Source organism: Neltuma alba, unplaced genomic scaffold (assembly GCF_004799145.2).
Source record: "Neltuma alba isolate B1F8T4 unplaced genomic scaffold, ASM479914v2 tig00010691_pilon, whole genome shotgun sequence".
NCBI classification, from domain to species: Eukaryota; Viridiplantae; Streptophyta; class Magnoliopsida; order Fabales; family Fabaceae; genus Neltuma; species Neltuma alba.
This window is the reverse complement of record NW_021635531.1, coordinates 67,028-80,865: the sequence shown is the minus strand read 5'-3', so window position 1 is coordinate 80,865 and position 13,838 is coordinate 67,028. Positions and strand designations below refer to the sequence as shown.

Genomic DNA, 13,838 nt, shown 5'->3' with positions numbered 1-13,838 from the left:
TGACAACCTCGGCAGTGTCCCTCACAACTCACTCTGTGGAATGCCAGGGGCATTGCCGAGGTTGTTAACCACTTCTTCTCGAGTTGTCAATAACCACTATTGAGATTATAAATGAATTGCATTGGATTCAAGTTAATAGGGGTAAATAGATAATTTCACAATTATAATTTATTACAGGTCCCTAGGGACTTAGGAATCATTTTGGGATTTTCAGGAACTTTTTCTAAATTAAATGTCTTCTGTAGGACCTGAGTGTAATTTTCGCAATAATAAAACCTCATTAACTATGCCTTGAAAATAAATGAATGTAGTTTTTTTTTTGGCCTGAAAATAAATGTAGTTATAATGAACTAATATTTTACACCCCGTATAGTCCTATTTATAAGCTTTAAATTTTAAAAAATATTTATTCTAATTTATAAGTTTCAAATTGGGTTTGTCTCAACATGTAATGTATTTTTTTAGTTTCACATTTAATTATTTATTATCTCTCATTTGTCATACTTTCTCTCATTATCTCTACATATTCTCTCTCATCATTTTTCTCATTTATTATAAGGCTATATTTGAAAACAAAAGTTTATTTCTCACTTATTTATTATTTTTAACTAATTTTAACAAATTTTTGTTATACGTTATTTGAAGTTTGTCATAATGACAGGATAGAGTAAAAAAGTTAAGTTTGAGTATTACTGCCAATACAAAAAATTTAGGAACAACTCATTCTATCATACTAAATAGTAAATACCAAGCAGTTCAAGAAAAAATGACAATAATCACAACAATTTCGTTGACTAATTGCCTCATTGCTTTCTTTATCATCTGAAAAATTACGCTACCTTGCTTATATTAATTCATTCCCCTGGTCTCCACATATCATGCATTTTTCCAACATTAATAAGGTAAAAGGACTACACTAATTTCATGGGAAGAAATTATGTTTGGTGGACCAATTACGGGTATGTGGAGGTACAATGTTTCCGTTTTGATTTGTGATGTCCATTTTCTTAATGGAAAAACCATTATGCCTTGCGTCCTACGTGGAAGGGAGCTGTCTCATCTCATCAACATGTATTTTCACATTGGAAGAATCATTGTGAGATGATAAAAGAAAATATACATATATATTTACATCATTATAAGAAAAGAAAATACTTACATCAAATTTTTTATGTTATATTTGTTATATCAAGTTTTTCAATCACATGAATATGTATCGTATATATTTTTTCATATGGGTTTAATAATTTAATGAAAATGCTGGTAAAAAAATAGTTTAATGATCATATTTTAAAAATAGCAGACATGGTTTAATTTGATCGAAAAACTGCACATAATGGACATAAGAAAAAAAAAACTTATTGTAAGTGTTGTCCTATTAAAATTTTCAAATATAAGAGAATAGTTTGAATCTTGTCTTTATTTTTTATCCCACAATTCGTCATTCAATTGTTAAAATAACTTTTGATAATTATATTTCTGATTATCTTTTTTAAGACGCACGAGATTTCTCCATTTATATTTAATTAGTTGTCAATTTTGTTTGGAAATTGACGTGAAAGGAGAGGAAAGAGAGTCTCATCTACGTCTGAAGATAACTGATGACGTCCAGATTATCGCCTTCTTGACTTTTCTTTCCATGATGTCAACATTATTATTGGCTAGAGTATATATTTGGTCTTTTAATATGTAAGATTTCAGTTTTGTTTCGTAACTTTAAAAAACAAAATATTTTTAGTCCTTTAACTCCAAAACTGTTAACAAAAAAAATGATGATATTAAGTTCTTGAATACTGATAAAACTTTACTAAATGCTAAGCTATATATGCCGGGGGATAGAAATCAAGTTCTAGACTCAATTATAAGTAGTGAAAGGTTCGTCGATGCAATTTTTCTCTTAACATTTCACAAGACGCTACGTAATATATAAAACTCTAATTCACATGTTCTAACTTATTCGTATAAACACTCTTTAATTTATTTAATTACAGATGATTGAAAAGGTATTAACAAGTAATTAGAGCCTTGAGTTCGGCCCAAAAAAATTAGAGTCTTGAGTTAATTATAATTGCATTATAAAAATAAATTAAAAGGGAAGCTAATTATAGCTTTTATGAAATGCTAAGGAAATCATCACCCCAAACATTTCACTTCTTATTTTAGAATGTTATTCACTTTGTTATTTTTATCTAGTTTAATTTATCCTTTTATTTTGGCTTAATTCAAATTAAGGGGTCCCCTTTACTTTCGGTATTTATCAATTATATGAATAACAAACTTTTCGTGAGAGAAGAAAACGCTATTGTTCGTTAGTTATATTTATTATCCGACACACACACACACAAACCATATCATAATTCACAAAAGCCAATCATGAGTATATTGAGATGCATGAATTATATAAAACCACTCCATATATGTTTTTACTCACAGTAGTGTTACACAGGAAATCACAGGAAATCAAAATATACACACATACATATATCATAATTATATTTTTTCTCTTTGGGACAACATAGTAATTTTTCCTATAGCTACCGAGGATATTGCTCTGAAACTGAAAGCTGATTTACTGATCCGGCTGATTTGATTCCTGGTAAACTTCTCCAGATATAAAATGAAGGTTCTGAAGGAACAGGAAGAGTGATGGAATGAGTACTCAGCATTGGAACAATGGAAGCCATTGTTGGCCTGTGTTCTGCATTTTCTTGAACACACAGTAACCCTATGTGGATGCATCTCATTATTTCACTTCTTGACCCAGCATCCTCCATCAACGTTGGATCCACAATATTTGCCAATGTCCCTTTTGTCCAGTTTTTCCAAACCTGAAACAACTTGTTCGATAATTAGCTACTACCACATCCAGTTTTTTTTTTTTCAGTTAAACATTATTGAGAAATTCATGGCTAGTTTTGACTTTAGTACTAAAATTAGATTTGGATGGATAAAGGGCATGTACTTACCGTGCTTACTACGTGCTCCTCATTTTCTCCATTCTGAAATCGACAGTTTTTCTGGCCACTTATAATTTTTAAAACCAATACTCCAAAACTGAAGACGTCTGATTTAGTTGAAAACATTCCATTCATCACGTATTCTGGTGCCATGTATCCACTATCAGATATTTTATAAGAATAATGAGTATATTTAAATTTGATTAGTCAAGTGATATCTCCGCTGGCAAAGAAAAAAACAAGGTCAAGTTATATCTTCAGTGTTATAACACTAATCTAATAAATCAATAAACTTACTAGGTCCCAACAACTGTACTTGTCTTGGCTTGAGTTTGATCTACCGCAAATAATCTTGCCATACCAAAGTCTGATATTTTAGCATTCATCTCTTTATCTAAGAGCACGTTGCTTGCTTTGAGATCACGATGAACAATTCTTATTCGAGAATCATGATGAAGGTATACAAGGCCTTTGGCAATGCCTTCTATGATTTTGTAGCGCTTTTCCCAATTCAATTTCACCCTTTTGACGGAATCTACATAAATACACACGTTACAAGGTGACTTCTATATATCTAGTGGTGCTTTGAATTCGACTTGTCTAAAAGAAGTCAAAGAAACTTGGCAATAGGGTAATCTGAAATCAGAAGAAATAGATGACATTACAGAATCAAACACTAATATTGGATTACCAAAGATGAAGCAGTCAAGGCTTTTGTTGGCAACAAACTCGTAAATAAGGAGCTTTTCTTTTTTTTTGAGACAAAAACCAAGTAACCTCACTAAATTCCGATGCTGTAGCTTGGCCACCAGCAACACTTCATTCTTAAACTCCATTTCACCTTGCCCAGAATCTCTACTCAACCTTTTTACAGCGATCTCTTGTCCATTATATAACCTGCCCTGAAATTATGTATTTTAAAAAAAAATCAAATACGTGAGTTTTGATATAATATAAAATACAGGCACTGGAATATTCCGTTTGAATAATATTTAATTTAGTGCTGTATAATTTAATTTCTTACCAAGTAAACAGGTCCGAATCCACCCTGTCCAAGCTTATTTGCATCAGAAAAATCAACGGTCATGATTTCATCTTCATCTTCTCCGGCTACGTTACGCATGGCAGCGCAAGTATATGTACGTAAGAAGGTTAAAACGACATAAGAAAATATTTTTCAACTAAAATAATGTTGGCCATGATTTTCCAAGACTCCTTGTTTTGTATGTTTTTATTAAATATCACTTCTCTATACTTTAATATTTTATATTGAATTGAGATTTATACGTATAATCAATAGATGTTTCAACTCAATTATAAATCAATCTCAGTTGTAACACAGTCCTTATAATTTTGACTAGGTTATTACTCAATCTCTATAATTTAACCATTTAATAAAAAATTAGTCCACATATTTTAGAAAAATAAAATTAATATTTCTTGAAGTTCAAGGCAATGGTTGTGACTCAGGAATTGAGTTGCAGTCTAGTCAAAACTTTAGGGAGTCACTTGAACCCATCTAATGTATAAAAACTAAGTCAAGCTAAAACTATGAACCCATTTAACAGATAAAAGATTAATTTTTCGTAATTTATAATACGTTGACTTACTTCGGATAGTGTTCTTTAACCTCCTGGCTTTAATGATAACGATGAAGATGACCAGTGCGATGAACGCAACAGTTGACACAACTATGGCAACAACAATTCCTGTCGTGTTTCTCTTTCCTGTACAGGAAAAAAAAAAAAAGAAGAAGAAAAGGATTTTCTGCTCACAAGTATAACATGTAAATCAGAGATTGCCACATTCAAGCAAATTCTAGAGAGATATGTAAGTTGCTAGAGATTGACTCTGATCATCTTTTACCCCCATGTGTGTGTGTGTGTGAACTGCATGCAAATATTGATACCTTTCTTGGGTGCCGTTGGAGGAGCAATGGCAGAAGAGGAGACGGCGACGACTGTAATGATATGAATGGTTGTGCAGCCGCAAGATCAAAGAAGAGGTAAGTCTCATATATAATGCTGCAACTTGGTTGCAGCACTCCGCCACCTTTCATTCCATTGCAACATTTCGGAATTTCCGAGATTGTTACATTCAAGCAAGCTCTGCAAGCGTTCTGTGACAAGTCTGGCGTGCACTGTACTAGACCATATATCGTCTGATTGCTCGGACCTGTCGCATTCGCCACCGCAAACTTCCGAATAGAGTTGCCTGAAGAAGCCTTGTCTCTTAAAAGATTCATCATCTTCGTCACCACGCTCTTGAACTGGTCTTTCTCCAACACATCATGTGTGTCCGACCAGTAGAAATATGGCGATGTTTCCATGAGACCGAATATGGTTCGGTTGGAGTATCGCAGGAAGCAGTTATCGTACCAGCCGATCGCCTCCTTCACGTTAGGGCACACCTGGAGAAGGACAACCCTTGAATCTGTGAGACAACTGCGACAATCTGGTTCCTTAACATCTCCTCGGCAGAGTGCGATGGCGTTAACCCTGTCAGATTTACTGCCGGAAGAGAAGTTGTAGAAGCCATAGTCGATTTGCGTGTTGGAGATATACATCAAAAGGTTTTTGAGATTAGTCTGAAAGGTACTGTTGCTATCATCAGTAGTCCCAATACAGTTGAGTTTTAAGAAGTTTGATTGGGCAATAGCGCCCTGATGAGACATTAGGTCAAGGAGAAAGAAGAGAAAGGAGAAGAGCCTCATTGTGACAATGGTAAGAACTAAGAGTAGTAGTGAAAGTGTTTGAGATTTGGTGATGAGGTTTGTGTTGTGTTGTTTCTATTTATAAGATATTATCTCTGAGCCCTAAATTAATCAATTAAATCTTATACTACCTTCAGTCTTAACTATAAGATCTTATTTGCAAATTATAAATAAGGTCTTATAATTAAAACCAGAGATAATATTAAGGACGTGAGGCAATATATCGTAAATGCCTCTGTCTCTACATAACCTTGTGGTTGGGGAGATCAGGCGTTGACTAAGTCCAACCTTTCTAGAGTTTATCTTAATTTACCTTTTAAATGTTATATTTGTGTGTATTAATCCCGGATACTTATTATAAACATGTAATAACAACTTTATATAAATTAATAAAATTAGTTAAAATTAGATTTTTTTTTGCAAAATTTTAAAATTATCATCCGTAAAAGTTATTAGTTAGAATGAAGACTTTGATTAATTAGTCACCAAGTTTTATAATTAGTTAAAAATGCAATGTGTAAAAGATTGATACTTTAGACAAAATATATTAATTATATTTCAAATATATTAATTATATTATGAAATATGTTAGCAATCTCGATAATAAGCGCGGACACACATTATTGTATGGGGATCTAGCTAGTATTATTATAATTTATTGCATGTGGTTGCTATTTTTAACAGAAGATTTTGTTTATTTGTTTCAATAATACATAAAAATATTTTAAACATCAATAAAATGAGGTTCTGACTTGTGAAAGATAAATCAACAATCAAAATTAAAATCATTTCAAATATTCATTGTCACACAAAAAATAGGACTAATCTACATATTTGAAAACTAAAAGTGTCCTTTTATCTTTTATTTTACATGAGATTTCATTTTGATCTCTTAATTCTATAAGCTATCTTTTCTTTTTTTTTAACCCCAATGCACTTTACACAAAATATTCAGATACTGAAATTTTAAACATCAACAAAAGGTTCAAAAAAAAATTATCATATTAATTATAATTTTGAAAATAATATTATTTGTCACAAAAATCAACATTTGTGACTAATGAAGTTAGGTTTAGATAACCGAAAAAAATCTTTTTAAAAATTAAGGGATCAAACTTAAATCTTATATAGAGTTAGAGAATTAAATGAGTGTTACATATTTTAAAATATTAATGAGTAACCATTTACGCATGTATTGATAACAAGCACAAATGTCACTAGTAAAAATAGGAGAAAAAGATAAAAAGGAAAAAATTTGGCGAAATTTGAGTGGTTACAAATTCATCATATCCTTTATTCGAACTGGGGGAAAGTAGGATAATAACAAATGTAAAATTGTATAGAAAAAAATTATAAAATTCACTTATAATTCTTAAACAAACTCGAGTGATATTAATAAATTCGTATGAATAAATAAGATTCCTTTTGTCCTTCCACTAAATGAGATCCAAGGTTGCTCAAAAGAGAACCAATTCACCTCTTATCTTCATTGCTAGATTAATTTTAAACGGTCAAAATTTAATATCATGTAAAAACATTATTATAACATCGAATAATCTATATAATTAAACTATTAAAATATTACCTATCAAAACTACAAGGGATAAAAAAAAATCAACAAAAATATTCACCCGTAAAAATCATATTTTAACAGTATAAAATTATTTATATTTTTTTTATCAAAAAAATTTATTTATATATTTTTTGTTATTTCATAATATAATATTAAATCTCAATTACTCTTTCTGATCATTTTTATAAGAGCCTGATAACTAAATTATTTGGTTTAAGAAAATAGTTAAATTGAGTTAAAAGTAATAATATGTAATAAATGAACTTTTTTTAAGCATACCCTTATTTATAATTACAAGAGATAAAACATATGGAGGAGAATGTAGTAAACATTTTAATTAGTGCAATATATAAAATTAATTAGGAAAAAACTAAAAAAACATTAGACATTTAAACAAACATAGGTGTAATCTTTTAAAAAAAACCAAGATAATTCAAATTTTAAGCTATTATAAAAACGACATGAGGAAGTATTTAAATTTCATCTAATGACAGAGATAAAAAGTGGAGGGGGAGGGAAGTTGAAAGGTTTCCAATGTTGATTGTAAGTGCTACTTCTATCTTATTTATAAGTTCCAAATTTAGGAAAGAGTATAATCTATTTTATAAGTTTCAATGTGAATTTGTTTCAATATTTAATGTATTTTTTTAATGTTATTCTAAATTATTTTTCTCTTGTCATATTTTGATTTCTCATACATTCTATTTTATTATTTTTCTTATTTATTATAAAAATATATTTCTAATTTAGTTATTATTTTTAACTAATTTTAATTAATTATTTGTTATTCAGCGACTTTTCTTTCCGATAAAATTGTCTCCTCTGTGACCTTCCCAATTTATTGCGCTTTTGACGGACAAGGACAACCTAGTCAGTAGTCAATAATCCATCATCCATGAGAAAAAGACAAGGGTGAGGACGGCCCCGTCTTACATGCCATATAAGGAATCTGTACAAGTCTATCTAGTTTTTTTTTTTCCAAAAGAAAAAATTATTTTCTGGGTGAAAGGTAATTTTGTTCTCAAAATATTCACACACAAAAATTATAAATATATTAAAAAAATTTATTCAATGTGGTCCTAAAAGTATTAAAAAATGAATGATATCGCCATATTTCAGTTAATATCAATTTTTTAACCGAAAAGGTGACAATATTTTTTTATTTATGTTTTTACTCTTCCTGGGTGATTTTTTTTAACCATTCCTCCTAAATGATATTAAGTTTAAAAAAAAAAATACAGTTCCTTAATACTATTTCTAGTACTAAATATAAGAATTAGTTTAAGATTTAATTTGGTTCTGAATATAAAAACTTAATCTATTTTGTTTTCCATATTTATTTATTTATTTTCTCAAAATAGTCCCCATTATGATTTTACATGTTTTTTCCCACAATAATTATGATTATCTTTTTGATAAACTCACCAAAATTATGATTATACAAGTTAGAGAATTTTCAATATTCTAATACAAATGATTAACAAAGTATTTAAAAAAAAACAACACTTATCTATTATAAATAACCAACTTAACTTCTTTTTTTTTAAATATTCATGAATTAGTTATCTAACTCTCATATTAAAAATTGAAGGTAGTAGTTTCCAACTAAAAATCACCCTTGACTTTCTTTCTTTTTCCCAGTAGGGTCTATCTATTCTTTCATATAACATCTGATTAATTACTTCCTTCAGTCTTCTATATAAGACACAATATATTTCTCTAGTTTTATTTATAGGATAGAGAGGGAGAAAAAATTTGCTGGCAATATTTATAGGGAAGAGAGAGAAACTTTTCATATAAATATACAATTTTATTCTTCATTTATTATTTTGTTAAATTTATATTCATGTAGTGTGTAGCATGTACATTAAATATGGATTACATTTATATTCATGTAGAGTAAGCATAGTCCTATTCATAATATACACTTTTAAATCTCTGTAAATTTTTTTAGCAATAATAATTTTATTTTCACTCAAAAAAAAATGCACGCTTAAACCATCTAAAATTTTAACTAATTTTTTTAGCATTGATTATCCTTTTTTCCTCCTTATTCTCACTCGCCCCCTTTTTCTTGGGTTATTTGAAAAACAAGAGAAATAATTAGTGGGGAAGATGATTATGCCAATCCAGCCCAATGGTCACACTTCAAGAACCGTAATTAAACATTGGAAGCTTTTAGCTTCGCATCGATTTAAATGGCCAGTACATGTTCTGCAATATTTTCTAGTAATGAAACTCAAATATATATTCCATTACAACAGCTGGAATTACGTTAAAGTTCTTACTAGCACTACTATAACCTAAGCCAAATTTATATTGCCATTAATCTGCCAGCTAAGCTAATTATCTTTATTGGAGTGTGGCGCCTGAGTTTTATCGGCTCCTGGATTTCCACTGTATCGACCATCTTGTATCTATAAATAAGAATATACATTAATTATTAATTAATTAATATAAGTAACAAAAGTAAGAGATTTAATTAGTTTTATAATATGACATTAATTACCGTGGTAACAAGCTCAGATGGCAGCTGACCCTCAAAGTGTTGAAGTAGGAATGCCAAAGCTACATTCATCTGTTGCTGTTGTAATTTACTCTGTTCTTGTTGCACTTTCACTTTCTGCACTTCATTCTTTAACTCTACACACAACCACTCAAACTTAATCCTAGTTGTTTGGCAAAAAACCAAAATATGATTTTAAAAGTAATTAAATGGTATACGAAATAGGTATGTAAGAGGAGTTTTATATCGATTTGTATAAAAGTACTTTTTAAAAATGCTTTTTATAATTGCCAAACATCCAAACCCACTGATCTCCATTTGTAACAAGTCAATAATTATGATCCATTTTATGGTTAGATTTAGCACACTCAGATGGGAAAAATATTAAAGACATAAATCTATCCGTGAAGTGTTTCCTCATGCGAACTTGGTGTTATAAAGTTTTTTAAGCCGAACAAAAAATGTATCAAGTGGGCCCATGTACTTTTATGGTGTGAATGTTGGCCCCATTGAAATGGCCTCGGTAGCCCAGCTAAGGCCAGGCTGGGGCAAATATAAATAGTTTTAGCCCAAACGGATTTGGGTTTTCGTGGTAGCCCCTTGTTATTGGGCTTTTATGAACTCAACCCAGAAAAATTTTAAGAAAAATGACAAATAAAAACCTTTGAATTATCAAAATTATAAGGAGGTCATCTGAGTAAGTAAAATTACCATGAGGGACCCGATCCTATATTGTAAATATGAAATCTTAGTGAAATATCTTAAATGCCCCTCAGTCAAATTGTGATTTGGTCTACTAAAGTTGTTATTCGCTAAAGTGAACTTGTTATTTCCAATAGTCAACTTGTCATTTGGCATACCCTCAACTAAGTTATGATTTAGTCTATTGAAGTTGTCATTCATTAAAGTAAACTTATCATTTTCTATAGTCAACTCGTCATTTGGCTGAGGGGTATTTCAGACATTACACCCAAAATTTCATATTTACAATATGAGATCTGGTCCCTCATGGTAATCTTGCTTATTCAGGTGACTTCCTTATAATTTTGGTAATTCAAGAGTCTTTGTTTGTCATTTTTCCAAAAATTTACTTATAAATATAAAAGTTATTAAATTTAACACGTAAATATAATATAAATTCTTGGGACCTCTTGCATTATATTCACTTGTGTCTGCTTCGTTCCAATTTATTTTAGAGTAAAATACTATAATCTCCCTTTTATTTAATATTAATTACACAAACCTCCCTTCTATTTTGAAAACATACATTTAAATCCAAACTGTTAACTCCATTAAGAATATTTTTAAAAGATGTTTTTTAAATTCAAATTTATATTGAAATACTTTCTATTTACTAAATTACCCTTCATAATACTAAATCTCAAAATCTTGGTTAAAACTATATGGAAGAATTTAAGATTTTCTCCTTTGCCTCAATTTTATTTTTTTATTTTTGAAAATTGTTGTTTGTTTAATGTTTTTATCATATTGGGCCAAAAAATTGAGTAATTTAGTTAATGCAAAAATTTAAATGATTTATATAAGTTTCTGAACTCACATAATTTATATTGTGTAATAAGAAAATAAGCATTCAAAATATTTTCTAGCCATTTAAAAAAAAATCTTAATTTTCAATATTTCATGAGGAACTAAAAATGTATAATTCTATAATATAATTGAAATTATAACATATTAAAAATTTTGAAAATACATGTATTATAATTATTTTTTGTTGGATCAAAATTTTTTTTTATACATATAAATGTCTAAATAACATTTATGTTAAAGATGGATATTTTGGTCAAAATAAAAATTTAAAAGTCAAACTTAACGGTCAACTAACGGTTGAATGGATGGAAATTGAATATTAAAAACATAAGAGAGGTTTGTGTAACATACATTTTAATTTGAAAGGAAGTTCATGTACGTTTTCAAAATAGAAAGGAGGTTTCTATAATTTAAGTAAAATAAAAGGATAGTTAATGTATTTTACTCTTTATTTTATTATTTCTGCAAAATAAAAAGGATATATATAGATGTTGTGGCAAAATTACTTTTTTTACCCCCTAACAATTAAATTAAGGGAGAAAAGTACATATACAAAATAAATTAAATAAGTATAGAACTCACCAGAACATGAAATATTTGTTGACCTATTAGTTGCGATATTTTTGGCTCTCCTGGCTTTAAGTAGGCCCACAAAGATGAGCACTGCCAACAACACAATAATTGGCACTCCCACGGCAATTATAGCTCGGGGTGAGTTGCACTTTCCTGCTCAAAACAACTCTGGGTTACATTTCCTTTTCTTATTGATCATTAGATTATATATGAAATCAAAAACATTTTGATATGTTATAAATATGAAATAATACATTTTTGAATTTTTATTTATGATTTTTGGAAGAAAAATACTTTAAAAAAATGCAGTTTTGATTTTTAAAAAATTATAAAAAGCCCAAAATTACATCATTTCATATTGGTAACTTATTTTATAAAAAATCTAATGATCAGTGATATATGTGTGTGTGTAAGCTTATTGCATATAGAGTGGGCATAAGAGACCTTTTATCCTCAATCACACACACAATTTAATCAATAGAAAGTCAGCTACATCTTAATTTTAGAATTTTTCCCAAATATTTTTTGTGAGCTTTTTTTTATTATTAGATTTTACATGCATTTTGGTATCTTATTTATAAAAAAATAGTTTAATTTTTAATTTTTTTATATTTTTTAAGACTAATACGCTAAATGGTTCGATTTATTTTTTAACTTAAAGTATTAAATCTTTAAAAAAATCATTAAAAAAATAAAAACTAGACCATTTTTTATAAATAAGACATCAAAATGTCATTCATTTTAGGTAAAATCTAATGATAAAAAGAAACTAAAATTTTTTTTGAAAAGAACCCCAAAATCAACGGGTAGCTAGGAGGCGGTTCACAAAACGGAGCTCATGCCTCAACTCAAGTGAGCAGTTTGTAATAACAGCCTATGATATACAAGACAATGACAGCAGTTGCATACTACTCATTTAATTGATTAGATTATTTACATCGTACTCGTCATGTCCTAGACATATAAACTATTTTGTAATACAAATTACATTATAAAATAAGTTTTGTATTTAGAATTGGAGAGCACTGTTAAGTGATATTTTTTTTGAGTGAACTGTTAAGTGATTTTTCATATAAATATCTACGCACCTTGTTTCGGTACGTAATCAAGAACTGCCGGAGGAGACTGTGGCAACGGCGGTGATGTGAAAGATTGTGAAGCAGCAGGATCGAAGAAACTGTAGGTTTCATATCTAATGTTGCAGCTGGGTCTTACCACTCTTCCACCTTTCATTCCATCGCAACATTGCGGGATTTCAGAGATTGCCCCATTCAAGCAATTATTGCAATCCTTGCTCGAGAAGTCCGGTGTGCACTGTGCAAGACCGTATATCGTTTGATTGCTCGGTCCCGTCGCGTTCGCCGCCGCAAATTTCCGGACAGAGTCGCCGGAAGCAGCTTTCTCTCTCAAGAACTTCATCAATGCTGTCACCACAAACTTGAACTGGTCCTTCTGCAACGCGTCCTGTGTGTTCCACAGATAGAAATATGGCTGTGTTTGCATGACGCCGAATATGGTTCGGTTGGAGTATCGGAGAAAGCAGTTATCGTACCACCCGATTGCTTCTCTAACATTAGGGGCACAAACTTGGAGAAGAACAACTCTTGAATCTGTGAGACAACTGCGACAATCTTGTACCTTAACATCTCCTCGGCATAGACCAATAACGTTGACTTTGTCGGAGTTTGGGCCGGAGGAAAAGTTGTAGAAGCCATAGTCGATGTTTGTGTCGGAAGAGATGTTAAATAAAAGGGATTTTAAGTTGGTTTTGAAGGTACTATTGGTGGTATCATCGTCGACAGTGCTGTTACCGCAGAAGAATTTCAAGAAGTTTTGCTGGGCATTGGTGCCGTGATGAGATATTAGGGTTAGGTTGAGGATCAGAAAGAAGAAGAGAGGAGAAATCAGCCTTGGAGAAACCATAGCTATTTGTAAATGTACGTATTTTTCTGGATGGAGTGTTTGAGA

General features: G+C 30.2%; 1 protein-coding gene across 1 annotated transcript; it reads right to left on the bottom strand.

Annotated features, from left to right (window-relative positions):
- Positions 1–2,534: 2,534 nt before the first annotated feature.
- On the bottom strand, positions 2,535–13,838 carry LOC114758384 (cysteine-rich receptor-like protein kinase 26). The gene is made up of 10 exons (XM_028947428.1): positions 12,959–13,838; positions 11,880–12,023; positions 9,753–9,886; positions 4,848–5,619; positions 4,568–4,684; positions 3,982–4,067; positions 3,649–3,859; positions 3,255–3,492; positions 2,967–3,117; positions 2,535–2,828 (listed from the first exon to the last, which is right to left on the bottom strand). Exons 1-10 carry the CDS (start codon positions 13,791–13,793, stop codon positions 2,535–2,537), a joined length of 2,982 nt encoding a protein of 993 aa, XP_028803261.1. The 5' UTR covers positions 13,794–13,838.

Excerpts from the sequence above, each read along its gene's own strand:
- LOC114758384 (XM_028947428.1), bottom strand. The coding sequence starts at position 13,793 with ATGGTTTCTCCAAGGCTGATTTCTCCTCTCTTCTTCTTTCTGATCCTC. Across the intron at positions 5,620-9,752 it reads CATCTGAGCTTGTTACCACG|GGCGCTATTGCCCAATCAAA; the intron begins GTAATTAATGTC and ends ATGTCTCATCAG. Across the intron at positions 3,860-3,981 it reads GATTCGGACCTGTTTACTTG|GGCAGGTTATATAATGGACA; the intron begins GTAAGAAATTAA and ends ACATAATTTCAG.